The sequence below is a fragment of the Epinephelus fuscoguttatus genome, linkage group LG3 (assembly GCF_011397635.1).
Source record: "Epinephelus fuscoguttatus linkage group LG3, E.fuscoguttatus.final_Chr_v1".
Classification (NCBI taxonomy): domain Eukaryota; kingdom Metazoa; phylum Chordata; class Actinopteri; order Perciformes; family Serranidae; genus Epinephelus; species Epinephelus fuscoguttatus.
Window position 1 is genome coordinate 24,240,547 of NC_064754.1, and position 25,526 is coordinate 24,266,072.

General features: G+C 40.5%; 1 protein-coding gene across 2 annotated transcripts; it reads right to left on the bottom strand.

The window, feature by feature from the left end:
• Positions 1–4,924: 4,924 nt before the first annotated feature.
• tmem154 (transmembrane protein 154) lies at positions 4,925–18,207 on the bottom strand. 2 transcript variants are annotated; one of them, XM_049571257.1, is made up of 9 exons: positions 18,038–18,206; positions 17,034–17,174; positions 12,976–13,044; positions 12,696–12,758; positions 12,112–12,294; positions 10,942–10,996; positions 9,596–9,672; positions 8,655–8,700; positions 4,925–6,130 (listed from the first exon to the last, which is right to left on the bottom strand). In XM_049571257.1, exons 1-8 carry the CDS (start codon positions 18,126–18,128, stop codon positions 8,669–8,671), a joined length of 711 nt encoding a protein of 236 aa, XP_049427214.1. In that variant the 5' UTR covers positions 18,129–18,206; the 3' UTR covers positions 4,925–6,130; positions 8,655–8,668. The 2 variants fall into 2 exon arrangements, with proteins under 2 accessions (XP_049427214.1, XP_049427215.1); XM_049571258.1 differs by lacking the exon at positions 12,696–12,758 and having other exon boundaries at positions 18,038–18,207.
• Between the last annotated feature and the right edge of the window lie 7,319 nt (positions 18,208–25,526).

Consider the following 25,526-nt stretch of genomic DNA (forward strand, 5'->3'; position numbering starts at 1 on the left):
TGACAAAGCCAGCTTATATGTTATGTCACTTTAGAAACGTGGACATGTGACATATGAAATGTGCAAATGTGACATGTTCAGAGTTTGCAGAAATGTATGCCAACACATTGTCTTCCACTCACTATTTCACAGAAAACAACTACAAAAAAAAGATATATATATGGGTTTTTTTTTTATCAAACAGAGCTGCTTTGACCGTTCAAATTTGTAAAGGGACCCATCTGAAGGGTCTCAACCCTCGGGCTGGGAACCACTGGTCCAAGAGCTTTCACCCCTCCAAGAAAGATTACAATCTCCTAAGGAAAACAGATGAATTGTTATTACTTAATGTATTATGAGCACTAAGTCTTAAAATAAAGCACAAAGTCCCACGATGTGTAACTTTTAATCATAAAATTTAAAATAGATGCTTCACATCCCACATTTCCTGAAAAAAGAAGGAAGAAGACATGACCTCTGTTTTCTCAGCTACAGCTCTGGTTGATGTGTCTTATCTAATGTTGACCAAATGGTGCAAGACACAGTCTTTCCTAAGAGGCAGTGGAAAAGTTTCACATGCTTTAAATGGCTCATCATGACTCTACAAAGGACCAAACTCAAAACTATCGTGAAGTAAGTCTCACATAATGACTCCAACACACATTCTCCTTCTCTCTCTCTCTCTCTCTCTCTCTCTCTCACACACACACACACACACACATTCCCTGGTGTACGCTATGTTTTCCACTCAAAGATTGCCCAAGAATGACTGAATGCGATGATTGCGACAGACGGACGATGCTCTGTAACATCACAGCTCTTGAAGGCAAACAAACATGGCTGTGAAATGGAGCTGATAGAGTGTGACAGGCAGCAACAGTGCCTGCTGGGTAGACAGTGATTCTGTCTATAAAGCTTGGTAAATTCAGAGAGACGGGTCACTGGAAATTTGATGTTATGAACGTCTCCTCTGGGGGATTACATCACATTTCTGTTCACTGGGACAGACATGGCTTTAATCAAAATTATAAACTGGTCCTTACACATACCAGGAAATATATTTTACCTGGTATGAGACTATGTACAGATTGTTTTTCACAGCCATGTTTTGTAAGAGGGATTGCTGTGTTATTTGCATGTAAACCAGTTCAGCCAGAATCTGGCACAGTGTGAACAGAGCTAGTGACGCTGCTGGTGCACTCAGTGAGAAAAACCTTAAATCTGCTGCTGCTGCTGCTGCACAGCATCTGAGGGCAGAATTTACACTGTGTGTGTTTTTTTAAATAATATAACATTGTGTTTGTATGTATGAGTTTACAATGTAATGTACTGGGATAATATCTATTTGTAAAGTACTTTTAAATTAAAGTAAAACTTAGTCTGCAACTAACATTTTTTTCTTAAAGGGACAGTTCACCCTAAAATCAAAAATACATATTTTTCCTCTTACCCATAGGGCTATTTATTAATCTAGATTATTTTGGTGTGAGTTGCTGAATGTTGCAGATATTGGCTGGTGAGATGTCTGCCTTCGCTCCAGTATAATGGAACTTGATGACTGTTTGTGGTGCTTAAAGCGCCCAAAAATACATTTCAAACATTCAACAGACTCAAAAAGAAAATAGTTCCCACATGAAACTGCTCATGCACAACAAGATCTGTGGATTGTCTTTCTGATTTATGGAAAAAGACATCCTTTTAGAGTCTTTAGAGGAGCGTGCTGGCACCCTGGAAGCAAAAGAGGCATGATGGGAATGACGTGTAACAGCATCAGCATACACATCGGCAGCATTTCATTCACATATTGAAGGCATAACATGACAATACCAATCATTTACTGTCCCTGTTACATAGTGGCTGATCTCGTCCTCGGCTTGGAGGGTAAAGAGCTCCTGGACCTCAGTGTTTTTCCCGTTTGCAGACATTTTTAGCCACTCTTCTGCTTCTTTGAGTTAGCTGCTAACTGCTGCTAGCTGCTTTTTAAATCTCCCATGGTGGGTCACACACATAACATGCCATCAAAACCCACAGGTCCTGCTGCCTGTCCCTTTTACACAGACGTCGATTTGACGTTACCACCTCCACTGCCAGCTTAATGGTGAGACAATCAATTCCCCCCATTCTGCGACAGTACCTTTGATAAAGAACGGCGAGGGGCAATAATGGCACAAGGCAGTGGGAAAAGTGTTTTTGCTGTTAAGTTTTTCAACAGCAGTAACATTTTGAGCCCCACAAGCAGAGTACCATCTAGTTCCATTATATTGGTGAGAAAACAGACATTTTTAGGGCTGATATTAGCAATTTTCTCAATAAATGAACTGATTCTTTGATTAATAGAATGTCAGCAAAATAGATAGATATTCTGTATAATATCATGAGACGAGGACAAGAGGCAAACACATATTTGAGAGGCTGGTACATGAGAATGATATTTTTGCTTGAAAAATCTTTTCAGCTTTTTAAACCAGTGCCAATGAAAGCAACTGTAGAGAAGTAGAGGACCAAAAACATTAATAAACTGAACCAGAATAAAAACAAATAACGCAGCAGAAATAAGGACAACTCTAAATTGAGTAAAGCCAGGATAATCTCGGATAAAAGTCTGTTTTAAGAAGATTGAAAAGGTGATACTGGTTCAGCCAGACTTATTTCTTCAGACAGGCCATTTCACAGCCTCAGGGCCCCGACCACATAGACTCTGTCCCGTCTACTTTAGAGACTAGACTCTGGAACAAACAAAAGACCTCTTCCTGAGGGTCTCGACTACACACAGGCTCATCTTGGACCAAGAGGTAAGAAATAAATGAGGAGGGTCACCTTGAGTGACCTTAAAAGAGATTTAGTTTTGCATAGACTTTAGAGAAGAATGTTCAAAATCAATGCTGCTGCGGCTGAGATATCTTGACTTTTAGTCCTAATGGGGGTCAAGCTCCAAAAAAATTGGATTTTATAATGCAACATCTTTCACTAGAGATGCAGGTAAACAGCCTCTCGCTCTCTCAAAGCACTCAAAACACTCCAGGGTTTCTGTCTTCTGAAACCTGTCTGATGGGAAATAAATACTTTTTTCAGACTTGACAGAGCTCATACAGAAGAAAAAAATTACAAATGTTGACATGTGAGATCAGTGCAGTGCCCCTTTGAATATAACGAGTAAGATTGTGAAATCAATTCTAAACCGTTCAGGGAGCCGGTGTATAAAGAGGGAAGACAGGTGTAATTTTCTGATGAAAAGCCTTGTGAGCTGAGGTCTGTACAGTCTTTAGCTTGTCAATAGTGTTTTTAAAAAAAGACAAGAGGCTGTTGAAACAATCAGGGTGCGAAAAGATAAAAGAATTAAATGGTGTGTTTTTCTAAAAATCGGAAACTATTTTTGAGGTGATAAAAACATGAATGGACAGTGCTTTAGGTGTGATGCTCCAGCCTGACAATACTCCCAAACAAGGCTGATTTCCATATGTAAACAATAACCCAGTGTGTCCTTATAGATGTTAGATACTGATTATGAAAATTTCAGTGCTTAGTCAGCAGCGACTGACGGCCGGTCAGCAGTGACGGTGCAGACATTGTAAGGTGACAGACAGAACTGCTGTCTGAAAATCTAATGAGAAAGAGAGTGAAACGGAGGAGGAAAAAATTGAGTGAGCGACTCATTTCTCATTGGTATTCATTGGTTTGCATGGATTGTCTGCCCTTGCTCCCTCAGATTTTCCACTGGTTTGAATTCCATCAGACATACAGAGCTTGAAGAGGACGGTGGAGCAGACTCATCAGTGGATTTACAGCAGTGGACATAAAGTCTGAAACACAGAGCTTACTGTGACAGAAACACACATGGGACAGATGTGAGGCACTTTAAACCTGCTGTTTTGCATTTAATGTTTAAACATGTATGATGAAATGTAATCTTAAATGTTAAATTTGAAAGGAAGCAGCTATTGTGTGTGCATGAGTATATATGTTTTGTGTGCATGTGACACCATATTGAACAAGACCGAGAGTCTACAGCCATGCTAGCAGCTATGTGAGGCTGTGTATCTATATGTTTCCTGGGTCCTATTCCCAATTCAGTGTTCTGTTTACTCACATTAACCCTCCTATTGTGTTCGTACAGTGAACAAGAAAGTTTTCCTGTCATCCTCTGTCCGTTAAATAAAATTGGTTTACTCTGTATGTAAGTCATATCAGATGAAGAGCCATTAATTGATTAAAACATAAGCTTAAAATTGGCAAGTAAGAGTGCATCAAGGTTTTTGGACCCCCTTTCTAGGTTGTTAATTTTTCCTAACCTAAACCTGTTTGGATTTGAATAGTCGGTTGTTATGGATATCTCACTTTAGCCTGACCTTTGACCTCTTTCCTACCCTTAACACCCCCCCTTCCTCCTTATTGCTTAGTTTCCAATTTTCAATTAATTTATTCTTTTAAAAGTTTTTTGTTTCTTGTGCTGCAGTTCCATAATTGGCGTCACTGCAAACTCTGAATCCATTGCAATGGTTCAGCATATTTACTTATATATAAACAGAAGTCAGAAACGGGAAATTCGCCTCCTCCACCCAAATCAAACCGGAATGCCAAAAAATTGGGGGTCTGCCCCCAGAGGCTGTATCACCGTCTGCCGGAAGTCAGACGCCGAATACAGCCAATGGGTTCTGAGAATGCTGGGAACATAGATCTCTGGAACATAGGACCCTAAGAACACAGAGCCCTAGGAATATAAAGGACCCTGTGAACACTGGACCTTAGGAATATATAGGACCATATATAAGACCCTGGAAGCTTAGGACCCTGGTAACATAGGATACTGGCAACATAGAACTCATCCTCTGGAAACCATTAATATCCATACAAAATATCATGGTGATCCATCCAATAGAGATATTTCAGTCTGAAACACAGTGGAGGACTGGCCAACACTGCCATCCCAGGAGCCACACTGGCATCATGATTTTATCACAAGGTTTTATTCACTGAAATTTATTCAAAGCTTCATTAGCAATACAACAAAATTACGGCCTTGTATGAAATATTTACAAAAGGCAATCCTTGAAAATAACATCTTTTGGTATACTGTATTCTCATATTTACAGTGCAAGATTCTGCAAAATACTGACTGACACATTTAGAAAGTTGCACTCACATTAATTAAAATCAGTGTCATGACTTAGATTAGATTAGATTCAACACTTTAAAGCCAAAACTGGAGACAAAACATCTGAACAGCATTTGTAGACATCAAGTATTCAGTCAGAGAGTTATTATCCACTGCATGGTGAGATGAAAATCTTATCAGTAGGAGCTTTTAGAAAGCTGTTTCAGTGACGGGTAATAATTTATCACAAGACACAGAAACAGACTGATTTCACACTTTGAGATTTCATTCTCTGAATAAAAACCACTTTCTCTGTGAGTCCTAACCAGCTCTGCACAGGCATGAAAAGGAGTGGCCTCCTCTGTCATGCATGCCTGCAATCTTCAACAGGATATTTCCCCATTAAAACCTGCAGCTGGAGGGAGTCACACAGTGTAATACAACAAAGAGGCTTTGAGCTAAAGAGATGCCATCAGCAGAAACTGTGAGCAGTCATATCTGTGAGGGGTGGAGAAGAGTATCGGCCTAATGCGCTTTAAGATGACCACGTTCTCTTTTAACACTATGAATCAGTACAAAAGGGAATGTTTGGTATACTGCACAGTGTTGTAGGTTTAACCTTGATACTTTTCTTTCTGTTTCACTGAGGCAGAAAATACTGTGCATTTACCCGGATTATAACCACTTACTGCTCGACAGTTCAACAATACAATCAAAGAAGGCAAGGCATGACCTTAAAAAATCCATGAAAGGCACAAAACTGATCAAAGATCCAGTGTTTTAACAAGTTTAAGTCCAATTGTCGTCCATTGCTGTCCACTGAAAGCTTTCAAGGAGAATGACAGCCAAGAGTTGTGATGATGTATTCATGTTTCTGGCTGATTAAAAATGAAAGTAATGTTTGCTTGTGTCCTTAAAGTGTTGTTTCCTGGCAGTCAAATTATTTCCCGTGGTCACAGATGTTGCTGGATTTATTTACAAAGGTCAGAACATCCAAGTTGGCATCAATGCATCACTGACTGCGTGTCCTTTCATGCAGGGAGAGCGTCCTTTGTTAACCTGCAGAAATCATAGGAGAGAGAGGTGACAATGTCAGAGAGTCAGAGAGACACAGAAGGACGGAGGTCAGTCCTCTATAATCTCTGAACTCTGGTGACACGAGTCAGGAGAGTTCCAGGAGTCAATTTAGAGGGGTTTTTTTGGCTGACTTTTGACTTCATTAAAGGTCCAGTGTGTAGGATTTAGGGGAATATATTAGCAGGAAGGGAATATAATACAAGTGTGTTTTCAGGTGGTGTATAATCACCTGAAAATAAAAATCGTCATGTTGCTGTTACCTTAGAATGAGCTATTAATATCTACATATGGAGTAGGTCCTCTTCCATGGCCATGTTACAGCACCATGTTTAGCCCAGGACACACAAACCAAACACTGGCTCCAGATAGGGCCATTCACATTTTTCGGCCACCATATTTAGCAGCCTCTCCGCAATGAGCAGTGTTGGAGAAACACTGATTTGTAACGTGAAACTGCTTTATTCAGTGTTTTTACTGGTTTTAATCACCTGCTCCATTTGTTTTGGAGAGGAAGAGACCTCTGTGGTTAATCTGACTCCCAGTAAAAACCTCCTGAACAACAGACACTGAAGGAATCCCAACCAGGAGGAGTTTCAGGTGGTTGCAATCTGCAGTCTTCACCACTAGATGTCATTAAATCCCCCTAAATCTTACACACTGAACCTTTAAGTTTCATATAGTGTTGGAGTTCGGTAGTAGAGTGCTATTCTGTTTTTTTTTTCTTTTAAGAATGCAGTATTTAAGGTCCGGTGTGTAGGATTAAGTGGCATCTAGCAGTGAGGTTGCAGAACTGAAACCTCTCCCTATACCAAGCATGTCGGACAACTACAAAACTGAGGACCTGCCCCGGATGTGGATATAAACGGCTCATTCTGAGATAGCAGAAACACAATGATTCCTATTTTCAGGTGATTATAAATAAATGAATACATGGTTATGAATAATAAATGACATTTCTGCCAGTACATGCCCCGTAATCCTACAAACTGGACCTTTAAAGCCAGAGTATTGCACAGTTGAATTATTGCACTGATTATTGTACAGTTGAGTCAGTATTGCAGTTGAGCGGTTTGATCCTCTGCTCCTCCAGTCCACATGCCAAAGAATCCTTGAGCAAGATACTGAACCACAAATTGCCCCTGATGGCTGTTCCACTGGTGTGTGAGTGTGTTAAAAACTGAATAGCAGGTGGCACCATGTATGGTAGCTTTGGCCACCAGTGTATGAATGTGTGTGTGTGTGTGTGTGTGTGTGTGTGTGTGTGTGTGTGTGTGTGTGTGTGAATTGGTGAATGTGACTTGTAGAGTAAAAGGTGCTTAGAGTGGTCGGATGACTAGAAAGGCGCTATACGAGTGCGGGTTCATTTACTTTTCAGAGTAGGTCCATTTTAGAGCATCTTTTTCAAGTGCAAAGTAATTGGCAGGTTTCAAAATTTGCTTTTGAAGCAGCTTCAACAACATTTTACATGCTGCCTTTTTTCAGTTTGCCCAAGTTGCTGTGGAAATTCACAGTTGTGACAAACATGGCAGAGCTGCTGCAGAGAGCACAGCCACAGCAACACTAACATCGCATTTACTTTTCTTTACTTTTGAGATCTCTTTTGTAACCCAGTGTGTACAGAGGGCCTCCTCATTGAATGAAAGTACCCTCTAACCCTTGCACAGCTTTCAGAAATAAAATCCTGGGAAAAAGCCGTGTGTAAATGATGTTGGTCAACAGTCAGCAGAGTGGACCTTGACCTCGCCTTCCCAGCCTTTCCAGTAAGGAGACTATCCTGGGGTTAAGTTGCGCCACACTTCCATGCATGCCTGGTGTAATCACTAGCAGGTGTTAGCAATGCTTGTGCTTTCAAACAGCACCATGTGTAATGACGAAAGGGTCACAGTTCATCAGTCGTAGCCGTACTGAAACCAGCTGGTGCGTCACAACAAACACAGGCTGGCAGAGACAAGGAAACTGTTTGGAAAAGCCTGAGTCAACTGTTGATCTGTATTGTGTTAGCATGATTGTGTAACGAGGTGGATGTAATAGGTCAGTCATAATGTCTCAACGTGTATACAACAGATATTTATACTATTGTTTTCAGCATTTCCATGATGAGATACTTCTTTAGACGTAGGCTGTATTCACACCTGCAGGAATGTTGCTTAATAAATAATCGCTCATGCTGTGACACATTGTTTCTGGCTGTGACACAGTGACTGCTATGATTTAGTAATCAGCGTTGCCAAATAAACTTTCACGGTTCACAGAGGAGCAGGAGAGCAAAGAGCAAAGCTGATATATACTTGTGCACTTTATTTTACGCATTTAAATTAGTTTTGATGTCTAAAAACAACATTTTAGAGTTTAGTAATTAAAAATGACACATTTACGGACATTTTATGACTAAAAGTGATATTTTTTTATAAAGCTCTGGGAATAGCTCTCTGATGATGAGCAGATAAATGACAACAAACAAAATAAAATCTGTATGTGTTCATAAACTTGACATAAGCATGCTTACCACCATCAGTAGATTCATGCAAGCGTGGAGTCCTTTGCAGTTTCATCTACAACAAACAAACCAATGAACAAACAGGAGCCTTAACAATTAAAGCAACAGTGACCTCTGCTGGACAAACTACTCCAACTACTCTCACTGTCAGCAATGGTTTCTCCCTTTCCCTCCTTTCCCAGTTTTTTTTTCTGGTTTTACCATCAAAGCAGACAGTTACACACAAATAATGATATTTAGCAGTTCAATGAGAACAACAGAAACATCTTGTCAACAATAACTATAACAGTCTTACCACCCCTTCACTGTTTCACTTCCCCAAACACTATATTCGCAAAATAAGAAGTACTCATATTTTTTTTAATCAAGTGAAAGTAGCAATGCCTCAGTGTAAAAAAACTGTTATATGTAAAAGTCCTGTATTAAAAATCTGACTTAAATAAAAGTGCAAATGTCTCAGCTTTAAAATAAACTTAAAGTACCAGTAGTAACTCATTATGCAAAAGGAACATTTCAGAATAATGTAAATTATCTTATTATATTATAATTACTGATGCAATAAAGTGGACAACACTTTGATACTTTGGCTGGTATTAAGGGTCCTCCACAAGAATACTTAACAGTTAATTTCCTGCACACTGGTGTTTTTGCTGTTTCTGCATCAATTTATGGTGTAAATGTTTTTTATTTTGTTTTGGATGTGTCCCTTGCATCCCCCCAAAATCTACACATATGAACAAATACAATATAAAGGAAAAAAGAGAGAATAAACTGTGACATTTGAATGGCTGCTAGGCTTTGACACATTTCTCAGAGAGATTCAACACCATTCTGCAGAAAAACGAAACATTTTCGAATAGATTTATAAGGCACATATCCTCACATCACCTCATACTTCTACTTTTTTTTTAAAAAATAAAATTCCTACAGCTTCATTTAAAGACACCTACCGTCCGTTTTCATCCATTGGTCCAACTCTTCCATTTCCAGCTCCAACACAGAGGGCACATCTTCTTCAAACATGGGCCTGGAGGATACAAAGTGTGACACAAAAACCGTGTTAGTGAACATTCTGTTCAGCACCATAACACAAACACGTGAGCAGCTAACCCGAAGTGGGGCCCTTTCCTGCAGCCCAGAGCAGGCGAATTCTAACATCTTTCATGGGGAGGATCTTTATCATTTCAAACACACAACAAAACTCAAAGGAGCATATTACAACACTGGACACAGATAATTGTACTGAGCAGTAATGTTCCTGCTTGGCTCATAGACTTTACATTGTGATGATGTCATGTCACAGATATAAAACCACCATAGCTCAAAAAAATCATGATAGAAAGAGTCGTAATTGACCTTGTTTGCTGCTGGAAGTGTCCTGTCAACAGTTACATGGACGTGTCTTTTATAATGGTGGTCTATCGGAAAATGCTTTTTGGGCCGCAAGGGATTTTTCTGCTGCAATACCGCGAGTGACCACTGGGAAAAATTGTCTGCAAGGCTGAGCAGTGTGTCTGGGGGCCATGGGCAAATAGTGACAGCCATCTTTTATCTACTCCCTTAAATGCCCTTGTTGGAGGAAGTATAGTAAAGCTGTATGGGACTGTGGTTTTGTTATTCATTAGTTTCTTTCACAGTTATTTTGGTGCTAACCTAGCCGTTAGCTATAAGCGTTGCTAATACAAGTATTTTACTCTTTTTACTTCCTGTACTTCTTTTGATGACCTAATGTTGACTTTTTATCAGTGATAGAGTTTTGTGAATCCCATTTGTTGTTATTGTAGGATATTATTTTTACAGCACCTGTGATCTGACTGATTTTATTGTGTTTTGTCCGACACTGTTTTTTGAGTGTCTTCAGTCTTTATTGGATGTGTTTGTTAGCTTTGTGCATCACTCTGCACCTACACACATAGTGACAACAGAGGAATACATGCAGAGGTCTTGAGGCAAACGTCATTTGTTCAACTCAGAGAATCAAGAACTGATATGATGTTTGAGATTCTGCAGATATTCAAAGTAGCAGTGGAGAAAGATATGTAACCACACGATATAACTTGTGTTGACTCGCTTGTAAATAACTCTCACTCCTGTATGCATATGAAACCCAAAGCTTCTCTGCACAATAGGTCGTGTTTTTCAAACAGGAAATAACACACTGATGGTTTTCTCTTTCCAAACATCTGATGTTAAAATACTGAACATTTCTTTTACAATTTAACATTTTACACAGTTGCCAATAGTCCATCAAATTAGCAGCTGCTGGGGGAAAAAAAATTAATTTCTTAACACTTACATTGGCACCTTCTCTGTGCTGGACCCGTCCAAATAGGGATCTTCTTTTCTCAGCTCTGTGAGAAGAGAACACCGTTCAGCCATCTTTGTTATGATATGAAAATGGCAAAAACATGACAGTAATCAAATATATTTTTATTCTAGCAGATCCAAACACCAAATAAATTTTGTTTTTTAGCAGTTACATTTATAAGAAACACTGATAAAAGCTAACTTTTTTTTACCAATATCTGTTCAATCACAAGAATGCGATCAGACTTACCGTCAGTTCCTCTAAATTTCACAAAATGTCCCCATTTAACCGTCACTGTCATCTGCCACACAGAAATTTCTGTGTGGCAGATGGATGTCACGATATTTTACTTTAAAGAGAATAGAATAACAATAGAATAGTTCCAACTCATGTCTTTTAATGCTTTTAATGTGAAAAACCAAAGACGATTCACCACCATCGCAGTGGCGCCCTGAAGAGGAGGGCCAGTGGGGGCCATGGCACCCCTGATACATTTGCTGTATTGTAAAAATTATTGGATGCTGACATTACTCTCTTTAAGAGGATGTAATGTGCTCATTTTTTAAGCTATAGTGCAAAGGAAGTGGTATCTTTTGAAACTAGACAACTAGTAACAACCAGGTTGGCATAGTTTGACAGGAAGGGGATGAATACAACTGCAAACTTAAGCTTAATTTTGACAAGGATACAACTGGCATGACTGTTTTCAAAGCTAAACTCTCACCCCAAAACGAATGAAATTCGACCCATGAGTCTCCCCTAAACTTGAGGAGGCTTGTTCCCTGTTAATGTGTTTTTCCCTTACGATCCTTAAAATTACACATGTATATTTGTCTTCTTAAGGAGAAGATACTTAATAGATACAACACACATTAAAACAGGATGTTGTGAAACTCAAAATGGTAACTGTGTTGGTATTAGTCTGATAACATCTGAAAGTTAGGGACATTACCTTAATATTAATGTGGTTTTAGACTAGCTTATACTTCACAGCATAACTGAACTACTGAGATTTAGTTATGGCTCTTGGTTTTGCTTTGCAACCCCAAGATTTTCAGTGACTCCATCTGAAAATCTCTGCAAATATAACAAAAAAAACCAGTTGTAATGGCCACCGGTGGGCAAGTGGGACAATGTGGGTTTTGTTGTTGGACATACCTTGATTTCTTGCTTTTTCATTCCACCTACGGTTGATGAAAATGCCGCAGACTATCATGCCGATAATTAAGACCACCAGAACCACAGGGATCAGGATGATGATGAGACTCAAACCTTCTTCCCCTCCTTTTTGTGAAATGTCCCCAGGACCCGCAGAGTAAGGCAGTGTTGCTTCTGTAGGGACTGCAGAGGCAAGGCAACAATAATCAGTCAGTCATTGCCCTTTAGATTTGTACAAAAAATGTATCCTGACTCCTGCTGCATTTTATAAGGTAAGATAAGAGAAGATAAGATAATCCTTTATTTGTCCACAGCAGGGGAGCACAAGGATAGTACAAACAGGAAGCATCACTAGAAAAAAATACTGAGCAGTATATAAGCACGTAGAATAAGCAAACTGTATAAAAACACAACACAATATAATAAGAAAGCAACAAAAAGAAGCAGAATATAAGAAAGAGACAGACATTGCTGATTTTTTATTGTCCTGTTATTTAGTCTAATGATTGATCTTTACATGTACAGTGAACTAGACACGAATTAGCACTGTGCTGGTATGTTAGGCCACGGTTGGTCTGACATACCATCATCAAGGGAGGGGAGGCTCCTTATTCCTGAGCCATGATCGTCTTCTATGGGACTTTCAACTGGAAACAACAGTAGAGGAGAGAATCGACGACTTTACTGAAACATGTCCGTGAATAACCTTTCTTGTTTTTCTCCACTCCACCAAGAAGTGACATGAAATCACATCAGGATATCAACTGTTGAGCAGCTGGATAAAATGTGAGAGACTCTTCTTGTGTATAGATGGAGGTTTTTCAGCAAAAACAGGATCACGCAGAACAAAAGTTGTGGACTTACTGTTCTCAACTGGGAGGGAGGGGCCGGGTGCCACTGTTGGAGAGTCATCTGTAGTAGCTGGAGTTGTTTCTACAAACAGAGAGAGATGCACGTCATCATGATGACAGTACTTACAGTGAGTAACACTCATGAGGTTTGTGAATCAGTCCATTATTGCCCAAAGTATGTGGACACCCGAGCATTATGTACTAGTTGAGCATCTTCTTCAAAAACCATGTGCATCACAGTAATATGCTGCTAGAACAGCTTCCACTCATCTAAAACAGAGGTTTCCAAACTTTTTTGTGTCCAAGGCACACCGACGGGAGAGCCAAAATCTCAAGACACACCTGTATTTATATCTGTGCACAATAGCCTCTATGACATGTGTTATTTAAACTTTATAAAATTACATCAGAGCACCATTAACACATCCATTTAAACAGGAAATAATGTAATGTGAGATAATGTGATGTGTCACACACTTAGAATTCCCACAGGCAAAAGACAAGAAATAGGTTCCTGTGTAGGCTTTTTAAAATTAAATTACATTAAATTAAATTAAATGTCTTTACATCTTTATTAGGAAATGGATGTGCACTACATACTGATACAGTCAACTGAAAAATCATTCATAACTTCTTGTTTAGGCCCAGTTAAATACTGCAATGTGTGGTTATCACAAAATCCCATGGCACACCAGCGCACCATTTGAGAAACACTGCTCTAAAAAATAGACTTCACAACCAGTTATAACTCGTAGAAAATCTCTTCAGTTATTCTAAGTGGGTGGGTTCAAATGCAATAAAGGAAGTGAACCTCAACAACATGTTTAGTCCAGAATGAGGAGCTAAAAGTGTCTCAGAGTTAGTTAGTCTCATAAAAGGAACAAGGGGTTGAACGCAAAACTACCATCTGTGTCTGTATCTCTGTATGTCACAAAAACATCAGTATTTCTATCTAGCTAATAAAAGACTGACAAAGCTTGTGACAATAGCTCACTGGGCCGTATGACATAACTTTAAAAAGAGGCTTTGCATGCAGTGGGAGGTCTAGATGCAGATAAAGTTAGTCTAAATCGCCTTTTGAAGGCAAAGATTACTGAGAAAATGCTAATGTTTTTCTTCTCTGTTCAAAGCAAATTATCTGTGCATATCCCAATCATGTTTTTGTATTCGTCTACACCCCTAAAAAGGAACCAGTGCCCCTTAACCAACCACCACCCAGCCTACTGACTGCAGCCCCCTCACAGGTTGTCCCCTCGACCTGTGGTGGGAATTCTACATGTTTAGACTTGATATACTTACATGTGACTAACAAAAACATTAAAAAAAGAAAAAAGAAATGACAGGTCAGGCAGGTGTCAGTGCTTATACGATACCTTACATTGTTTTTTCCATTTAACAAAGGTATATCAGTGTTTAAAAGGTCCTTTACCCTACTGAATTAAAACAGAACATTTTGAAGTTTTGATTTACATCTGTGATTATCTGATCAATCAAACTGTGGCTACGCCTGGATCAGGGGTCGTTGGAGTCCATGGCCAGAAAATGTGAGCACCAAAGACTTCACTTCCTGCATTTTAGTGAATCTTTATGCACCAATTTGTCCCTTTTTTGCATTTATTTATGGTGGAAATGTCTTTAATTTTGTCCAAGTGAAAGTCCTCTGCTACTTTTATAACATCCGAGGGTACAAAAGGAGCTGTCCTATATCAGGGGTGTCAAACATACAGCTGGGGGGCCAGAACCAGCCAGCCAAAGGGTCCATTGTGGCCCACTGGATGACCTTGCCCACCTAATACTGATGCGCTTGTGAAAGCTGAGAGGTGCCTGGTTTCAGGAGCAAGTTAAACACTGAGTCACTTTCTTCGTGTAAAACGTTGCCTGCTTCAGAGGCTTTTCCTCCCTGACCAGAATACAGTTCTTTTCTTTCACTTTAGTTTGATGTAGCGATGTCAGGACTGTGAAACAGGAATGGAAATGTATAGAAAAATGCACATGTAATGACAGCGAGTAGTAGTCTGTGGAAAAACAGAAATATTGTTGAAACTGCATTTAGTCTTGTGAAGACATCACTGTCTGGTTGTCATCTGTTTTGTAAACGGATTAGTGTTTTTAAAATGTACTTTTTTAAAGAAATAAAACAAGGGAAACAGGGCGGCACGGTGGTGTAGTGGTTAGGTGCTTCCTGGTGGTTAGCACTCTCGCCTCACAACAAGAGGGTTGCCGGTTCGATCCCGGGCGTGGGAGCCCTTCTGTGCGGAGTTTGCATGTTCTCCCCGTGTCAGCGTGGGTTCTCTCTGGGCACTCCGGCTTCCTCCCACAGTCCAAAGACATGCAGATTGGGGACTAGGTTAATTGATAACTCTAAATTGTCCATAGGTGTGAATGTGAGTGTGAATGGTTGTCTGTCTCTATGTGTCAGCCCTGCGATAGTCTGGCGGCGTGTCCAGGGTGTACCCTGCCTCTCGCCCGATGTCAGCTGGGATAGGCTCCAGCCCCCCTGCGACCCTCAAGAGGATGAAGCGGTTAGAAGATGAATGAATGAACAAGGGAAACAGTGGCTTAAGGTAGTTACAATGGGCTCCAGTGCACGCTAGTATGCTACTATTACTGTACGCTCTAGTTACAAGCTATGAAGCGCACACACACACACAGTTTTAGGTGTATATATATTTTAACAACAGTGTGTCTTACTGCAGCTTTTATGTTACATCCTGTACGCTCTAGTTACAAGCTATGAAGCGCACACACACACACACACACACACACACACACACACACAGTTTTAGGTGTATATATATTTTAACAACAGTGTGTCTTACTACAGCTTTTATGTTACATCCACTTGCAGATACTTGATATTGGACACATTAATATACATATTACACAGCAATCATCATTACATATCTGTATAAGACAGATCTACAAAGGAAAATAGGAAATAATTAGTTTAATTTGATAGTTTTTTATTGGTAAATTATAGTTTTTTAAATAGTTTATGTAGAATAAGTTTATAATTTGTTATAGATTGACACTGTTTTACAAAACCAGAAAACCATGATGGGGAAGGGTTTGCCTTATTTAGGGCATGTATGGAACAGAGCACCATTTTTGTTTTAATGTGAGTTCTTCTTTGAACACAGGTGTATTTCCAGGTGGCAGTCGGGCCCCTCCACCCCATGGGCCCCCGTGCAACCGCACTGCCTGCACTGCCTATATTTACACCCCTGGTATGTCGTCTGTGTCCTAAAAAGACTTTGACACCCCTGCTCTTTATATTGAGGGGGACGTGTCCCCTGCATCACCGCAAGATCTACACCTATGTCATTATGAACCTGGCTCTATGCAGGAGGCATGTCGCCATGTTGGAACAGGAAAGAGGGTTCCGAAAAACTGCTGCCTCGAAGTTGTAGCCCACAACGTCGTTGTTTCCTGTAGCATCCTCCTTACATGTGAAATCAATACCAATGTGACCTGTCTTGTCACAGTTGGTCTAAAGATGTTGTTTCCAGGAGTTGAAACAAAGTCGGGCCAAAAAAAAAGTTTTTAAATATGCCGCCACTTCTTCCTGGAGCAACGCACAAATCTACTTGATACTGTCAGGGCTGCATGTTGGCTGTCTCTCTCTTCCACATTTCCCCTCTATCTATCAACTACTGCATCACACAAAGGCAGAAAAAAGATTCTTAAAAAGGAAAGAAATTGTCAAAACAACTACCACTGGTGAGTCCAAGTCAGTTTCATAGAATCTGGACAGAAGCCGTCTTGTTTAATGTGTTTGCTTCTACATTTATTGAGATTTGTATACAGCTTTGGGATCCAATATGTTTTCATGCATCATATCTGAATATTGTTTATTTTTACAGCGTGTGACAGTTGTCTTGGCCTGTTGTTTGTGTTGTGTTTATTGTTGCAACAATGTTTTTTATGCTGCCCTCTGGACCATCGGTCTCTATGAGAGGATATTTTTCTATTTATTTTGTTTAAATAAAGAAAAATCTAATTCAAAGAACATTAAAGCAACCCAAGTGTCCACATAGTTTTGGCCACATAGTGTTTCATTATTTCTCTCACCTGAGATCTCTGTATTACCATCACCACCACCGTCAGCTCCTGGGACTTCTTGTACTACTTCTGCTTCTACTGCCTCCTCTTCCTGTATCTCAGTTGCTTCTGCTTCATCATCAGCAGCTGCATCTCCGTTGTCACACAACACTGCAACCCAACACCTCTCATTACTTTATATCACCGTGCTGTCATGCCATTGCAAAGGGACAGTGGAGCTTTAAAGGAAACCATGTGAGGTGTTCACATCAAAAGTGAAACACACACATGCGACTGAAGACAGTTAAGTCTGCGGGGATTTCACCAGCTTAGTTTCTGAAACAACATCTGAATAACTGTCAGCCTGATCACACAGGAACTCGAGACTTCCGCATGCATGATTTCGAGCGGTTGCTCCAAAAATCAAAACTGTTGCAAAATGCACCTAGTGGACAGCGTGGAGGAGGAGGTGGAGATATTCAACATGTTGAGCAATTTGTTCCCGACAGAGCTTCGTCACCTTGTAAAAGATTTCACTTTGTGAGAGAAAGTTCCTCTTGCTCTAGAATATTACTAGATTTTAAACAAAAGGGGAATGGCAAGCTCTTAAAATACTGAAAGACTACAGTGTGTTCTACTTTATACTGTCCATAGGCTTTTGTTAGCTTTAATAAACTTAGAGAACAGTTTAATTTGAAATGCATACGAGATTAAGTTTCTAAATGTGAGTTTTGAAAGAAACAAACAATGAATCAAAGTGAGATAATACCAAACTGTAACTTAAACTTTTACTACTTCGAGTCCTCAGGCCTTACTATTTAATCTACGTGCTCTATATTAGTAACAGAATAACAAAAGCTCTTATATATTCACAGTATTAACAATAAACACCCTTTACTTTCAGTCGAGACGTTACACTCAAAGTCACAAAGTCAGAAACACAAAGACTTAAGCACTGAAAAGAAAGCAGGGAGGAGACAGGAGACAGGAACAGGAACATGGAGTTCACAGAGTAAAGAAACTAATCTTCTTACCTGTCTTTGTAAGAGCGGCCAGCAGCAGCAGCAGCAACAGGGGGGTCTTTACCCGGGGCCCTCTCATGCTACCAGTCCCAGATGCAAACATAGTGCCATTGTGTGCCTGCTTCCTTTTCTACTGTCACAGCATCACACTTCCTGATCTGACTTAACATATTAAATGGAAGGAAAAGAAAAAAAAAAAGACACACACCCTCAGACTCACTCAGATAACTCACTCGGATGTGATGCAATAGACTGTGTGCTTGTCGCCACAAGTCTGACGGCTCCTCAGCTGCAGTACAATCACATTCCTGGCAGCTAGGTATGCAGCCCTACAGAGCGAGGGGGAAGCTGAACAAACTTTAAAAATAATTTGTGTGTGTGAGCTCGGTGAGGGCCAGCTGCTCTGGTGTCTCCTGAGAGAACAGCAAACGCGTTGAGCTTTAAATAACTCCGAGGCTGTAAGAATAGCTGAATATTTGTTTGTGGAAGTGTCTCGATATGAGCTCAGACGGGATCATCGGTCACACTTTGTGGTAAAAGACTGATCATGAATTTGAGGGTCATGCTGTTGTGATTATCTATGGATGGAGGCTGCTGGCCTACTTTGAAAACACATGAACTTTTCTTCATCTGAAGAGCAGAAACATGGTGGTAGCAGGTTCCAACATGATAGACGGAGCTTGTGGTAACTGTGGCTATTATCAATACATCACAGATGGCATTAAAACGTGATGCATGCCACTTCCTCTCAATAGTGGTTGTCAGTTGTCACAGGCTGGAGAGACGATTGGGCAACATTTGATGATTCTTATACAAGAGAAAAACCAGGCCAAAGGTTAAGTAACCCAGGACATTATGTGATCTGTGAGAACAAAAATCACTTCCTGTTAAAATAATTATAATTTCAGCATTAATATGATATAGCATGGGCTTAAATCTAAAACAAGATTAACAGTCTACAGCCACGTGTGAGCTACATGCTAACAGCAGCCTCCCAACACACTCACAATGACAATGCACCAGAGGTGTGAACTCGAATCACTTGATGGTAGGGTCAGACTCAGGTTACAAATTTGATGACTCAAGTAGAAAAAGACTTGCACCTCGACTTGGTCTGTAACACCAGTAACTCCCCTCTTATTAAAAAGAAAAAGTCCTGCAAATCATTTAATTGCCTTTCATTTTCTGAGTCAAGTAACATTAATGCTATTAATTCCCAGCAAGTCACGAGATCCACTTTGTTTGAACTGATCCGACAGCATCCAGTCAAGCTGCAGGACAGAACCATGAAGAGCTAACGTTACATAACTGAGCGCCACTTGGAAAAGGTTACACCAAAGATATTTTGTTCATATAGCCTACCGAAATTATGCAACCGTTAACAAGAAACGGACTGCAGTATGCAAAATGTGTGGGTCAAAACTTACAAACAGAGATGCAACAACTTCTAACTTCGTTTGACATTTGAAGTCATACAAATAATGGTAAGCAAAGGCTAATATTAGCCTTGTTAACATTGTTAGCGAGCTAATGCTTAGCTAAAGTTAGCGCAATAGCTGAGTAACTTTTTAACAACAAATTAATGCATGTTTTAAAAGCATTTATGATTTTGGTAAATTTAAGATTAGCATTACATTTGTATCATTCTCGGAGCCCATCGGCTGTATTCGGCGTCTGACTGTTTGATTTGGGTGGAGGAGGCAAATTTCTGTTTCCGACCACCTCAGTAAGAAAAGTAGCTATTGGCTGTCTTAAAAGTCGCTAGAAGTCGCTAAATGACGTCATCGCCTAATTTGCATAATTGTCTATATGCATGTAATTGTAATGGCTGCTGTAGGAGAGAGGAATAATGTCGTGGGAGAGACAAAAACTGAGTACAAAAACACCCTGAATATGTTTAGAACTACAAATGAACCTTCTTTCAGTGATTTATATTAGACAAAGAAAATTTTACATTTACATCCCACCCTGACTGTAAACCAGGTTGGGATCAGCCAGCGGCGGTTACGCGCATGCGCGATTCACTTGCAGTCTGGACGTGGAGGGGTTAACGTCTCCTGCTCTGACTGCTACTGGGAGGGAGGACTGGGCCGTCTGTGAGTGCTTTGGGGCGAGAGAGGAGCCCACAGCAGCATCTGCTGTTCGTTGAGAAGAATAAGAATGATATGTACTCTCACAACAGAGTCTCCAGAAGTCTTCAATAACATCAGAAAAAGTCGCTAGATTTGTCGTTAGTCGCTTTTTTGAAAAAGAGTCGCTAGAGGGGTCTGAAAAGTCGCTACATATAGCGACAAAGTCGCTAAGTTGGCAACACTGTTTCCGACTTCCATTTATATATAAGTAAATATGCTGAAACATTGCGATGGATTCAGAGTTTGCAGTAACACCAATTATGTTCCACCTTGTTAGTTCACCGCACGAACCGTTTAACCCGGCAACAACTGCAACTGGCTCAAACGTGATTGATCAATATCACGCGGACTACAAACAGGCTAGCACCTGAAACCAGGGCTCTTCCGCTCTTCTTCCGGAGGCAAGATCTCTGGGGTTTGCCTACAGACTCTACATTCACTGAATGTAGAGTCTGTATATAGAGACTACCTTTGTATGAGTGAATTGTGATTGTTTAGGACTCGAAACTCAAAGTTTAGGACTTGAGACTTGTAACATGCGAATCAATGAGTTGCTCCCACCTCTGCAATGCACACTTGCCATTACCACGTTTGCCATGTTAGTTTTTTGTGTCACTAAGTGGCAGATCTTCCTACAGGCAACATAGGAAGCCACTACTTTTTTATTTAAAAAAAAAAAAAATAAATTCATTAAAAAAATCTTGGGGGCACTGCCTGAAACTTGCCTCTGGCAATTAATGGGCTAGGTCCAGCACTGGTTACCACGCTAACATTTACAAATTACCACTTAACACAAAGTAAGGTAAGGTAAGGTAAGGTAAGGTAAACTTTATTATCCCCGAGGGGCAATTTTTTGTGCAGCCAGCAGTTACTCAGTGCACAGCTGAGGCTGATGGTAATGTCATTAGTTCTGAGGGAATTTGGACATAAACGTAAGTATTTTTGACGGATTCCATGGTTCCATGGCAATCCATCCAAAAGTTTAGTGACGACATTTCACTAACAAACAAAAACATCAATGTCATGATGGCACCTGAGGAAAAGTACATACAGCACCAAAGTCAGTATGATTCATCCTCTGGGGACCATGAATATGTCCATCTAATAGTTGTTGAGATATTTCAGTCATCAAGCGGTGACGATTGCGGGTTGCAACCAGTTGAAACTTCTTCCATGTGCCAAGTGTGAACTCCAGATCAGGATTTCCTTCAGTGTTTATTGTTCAGGAGGTTTTTACTGGAAGCAGAATTAATTGAAGAGGTCTCTTCCTCTTCAGAACAAACAGACCGGTTGATTTAGACCGGTAAAAACACTGAATGATGCAATTTCATGTTAAAAAATTGTCTTGTCGTAGACGGGCTGCCAAGAACAGTGGTCGGTGCAGAAACATGGCAGTGCAACATTGCGGTCTTCATAGATGAAAACCCGCCTCCTATGTAGATATAAACAGATCATTCTAACGTAAATAAAACACAGTGATTCTTATTTTCAGGTGATTATTCCCTAAAGAAAACATATTTGTTATTGTTCTAAATCTTACAGACTGTACCTGCAGTCGTAGTTTTTGTAATAATACAGTTATAAATAAACCCTAAAGAAGTACACATGGGATTCTCCTTTTCTCATGTGCTGTTACATTTGTTAGGGCTGAACCCAAATGCACACAGGAGACAGGTGAGTAGATTCAACACAAGCCTTTTGATGAAAAGTGAAAAGTAAAAAGCATCTTGGGGGTGATGAGCAGAGGTTCCAGGGGTGGATGGTCTAGGCAGAAGGGGTTTTCTGTGAGTGACACATATAAAAATAATAAAAGAAAGCGCAAACAATCCCCACACTGACATCACAGGCAGGAGCTGAGACATGTGCCATCAAGCCTGTAGTTATAAATGTTAGTAGGCTGTACATAAAGGCTTTTAATCATCGTAGATGCAGTTGTAATTGTGGATAAGTTGTCTATAATATGGATTTCGGTCCAAGTTGTCGCCTGCAGCATTAAAACTACCAAAAGTGATCTAAGAGTGTTCTAATAAGCATTAACAAATGATTTATTAACATTAATACTCTGAAATATATTTAATTAATCCTGATGAACCTCTAAACACACTGAGTTATTTGGAAAATATCCCCAAGGTTTAAACTGTGAGAGCTTCCACAACAGAAACTTCCTTGAAAGAAGAGAACAGAGGCTCAGACTGCAGAGCTCATTGCGTGACATCAGATCTAAGTAACAGCTTTCATAAATGTCGTCATAAATCTTTAGCCTGTGGGAAAACAAAATCTGAATGACGTTGTTCCAAAGAAGAATCTCTGTGTTATAATTCTGGTCTGTGACAAAGAAGTCATTTTAGTGTTTCTGACTGCTGTCGCTCCTGTTAAATGATCTATTTATCTAAGTGAGTCACTGGATGTGAGTCAGTCTGTTAAAGGTGTAACTCACTTCACAGGACACACACATGCTGTATTACTGTAAGTCTGTTGGTGGCGTTCCAGTTGTGGAAAAGTACTATACTAAATACAGTTTGAGGTATTTGTACTTAAAATGAGCGCGCATTTGTGTAACAGAGCGTTAGTCTTTTCCCTCTCCTGTTCTCACAACCACTCAGATTCATCTTGTGACCTAACAATATACCAGTGGAGTGGACATTTTTCTGCAGCATAAGTATTTTTAATTTTTTACTTTACAGCTGGGGGAGGCAGAAATCCAACAACATTTCATCTTATTTCATTAAAGAGTTGTACACAGCTCATTCACAAAGTCCCTCCTTACCTCTCTCTGCTTCCCTGGGAGGAGAGCAGGCAGCAGTTCAGGAAACTTTCGGTTGACGGCTGTAGCAGCTTGACTTCGGCCAGTGCTTACCCTGCAGTCAGAGCGGGCTGGTGGCCAGCAGCAGCGTCAGGTCTCACTGTGTGACGGCAACAGAAGGTTTGCTGATCCGGCAGGGAGTCGAGGCTGTTTGGGTGGCTGTGGCTGCTGACTGGGCAACACATTCTTGCTACGACCTTGTCAGATACTGATGCTTGGTCATGGAGTTTCCACGTCCACATAGGACATGCAAGGTACCCTGGGTGTGTTGGTTGTTGATGTTCTGGGACACTGTGTCATGTTCTGCCTGTTACGTGCATTGTCTTCTTTCAAAATACACTTCTGTTTTCACAGGAAATTTAATGTTTACATACAGTCTCTTTCAACGCACTATGCAGGTACAATCCAATGACAATTACTCCAGCAACTAACGCACGTCGTTGGGTTTTGGAAAAAAGAACAAGTTTTGGCTTTAGAATCTTACAGGACGCCAACACCGCTTTCTTGGGTGAAAGTCCAAGAAAGACCCATCCACCACCCTTCCCGCCAGTCCCAGTTGGACTTTTACTGCCTTAACATTCGCCCTTGTCCCGCTGTGTTCCCCTGATGCCGCCAGGCACTGTTAAACTATAACGACAACCAGCTGCGTATCATGCCGACATTAATGGATGCCTTTGTTCGTTGGTTTCTGATGCAGCAAGTCACTGCCTAAGTGCCGGTTTTCAACGGCTTCGGAGTGAGTCCGGGCTCGACTGTGAGTCCTTCTCCAGAGCTGCTGATGCTCTCCTCCCGGTGAGGTGGTCTGTAGCGGCGTGGAGTGAAGCGGAGGACAAGTCATCATCATTTGAGGCTCAAACTAACGTTAGCAACATGAAGGTGAACTTGAGGCTGCAGCCGTGAGCCTTTGGCTCCAGTTATCAGAAGGCTGAACCATCACCAACATTTTCTCTCCATCTCTGAAAGATTCTGCAGATACTGACACATTTTTTATTTAGTTTATTTTCAGACTCTTATTTTGACTCTTTTAAAACAGTATGTCTTTCTGTTTTGGGTCTCTTTTCAGTGTAGGCAATTGTTTCTGATGCTGGAAGAGCAACTTTCTCAGCAAGACTCTCCACCACTGAATCAGGCTTTCACCTAAGGGACGTGTACTTGCATCTGCATTTGTAGAACAGCCAATAGGAACGCCCTCTTTCAGAAATTACCTGTGATTGGCCAAAGTCTCCCGTCAAAGCCAGGAAACAGAACCAAGAGGAGTTGCAGAGGTCCAGTGTTCTCTTAGTCCACTTGAAAAACTACATGCTGAAAGGTTATCAAACTGCCTACCTTAGCTTTAAGTAGCTACATTTTGCTGATAAAACGTCTGTACTTTTGTGTTGGTAAGGATTTTGAATGCAGAGCTTAAACTTATAATGGTGTATTTTTACATACTAGTACTTTTAGTTATGTAAAGTTTCTGAGCATGTCTTCCACCAGTGTAAATCATTTCCAAAGAAGGTGCGAGGGGTTTTCAGGCAAACCGTGAAAATATCAGGTGTCTTCTTCCTTGGAAGTCTTTTTTTTTCTTCGCATGTTGGCATCATTTTCTTAAGAAATCTGAGATCATGCAGACACATGAAATTTCCTGTTGCACAAAAGCAAGGAGAACACACTCATAAACATGTTATTGTGAAAAGTATGTTGACACCGATATGCTGTTGCGGAACATCCAGTCCTACCACAGGCTCCCATGATAGTCACCTCTCTTCTGGGAATGCTTTCCGCAAAATTCAGACAGTCACAAAGAGCATTAGTGAGGTCAGGCCATGATTTTGGGTGATAATCTTTCAATTCATCCCAAAGGAGTTTGATGTGGTTGAGGTCAGAGTTCTCTTCCACATCAAATTGGGAAATTTATTTATGGGCTTTGCTTTCTGCTCAGAGGTTCGGTCAAACTGTTGCTGCAAAGTTGGAAGCACTCTGTTTGTTAATTGGAACTAAGAGGAAGAAAAAGCCGCAGAAATGTACACAACGGTATGTTGATGGTATGATTGTCCACAGAAGTTGAACATGTGTCTCGTCCCAGGTAACACCACTGACAAATACATTCAACCAGCTTTTAAAGTGTTTATCTGCGCCTGATTTAAAATGTCAGTTTAAAACAAACCAGGACTTGCTCCCCTGCCTCATATCTGATCTTTTAAACATAGGAACCAAGCAGAGCCTGAGGTGCTGGAGGAGCCTGACTGGTTTCAACTGGTCCCACTGAAGCAGCTTTAACTGGACTGATCAGTATCATTGTCTCAGTATGTGTACATAATAATTACCAGCAGCAGCAGCAGCAGCAGCAGCAGCAGGACTGATGATATTTTCACCCCTTGAGTCTGGAGTCACCTATTGTAGCAGAAAGTACCACAGAGGCTGTTTTGAGTTCTTTGCCAGGTGTTAATATGTCCGTGGACAGATTCTGTCATCGCTACAGCGTCACAATGGTGCAGTGATGAAACTTTACAGGTGTGTAGTCAAGTTCAAGTGAAGGCCAAGTTTGAAGATGGGTGTGGTCCAAACAAGGGTGCCAAAAGTAGAG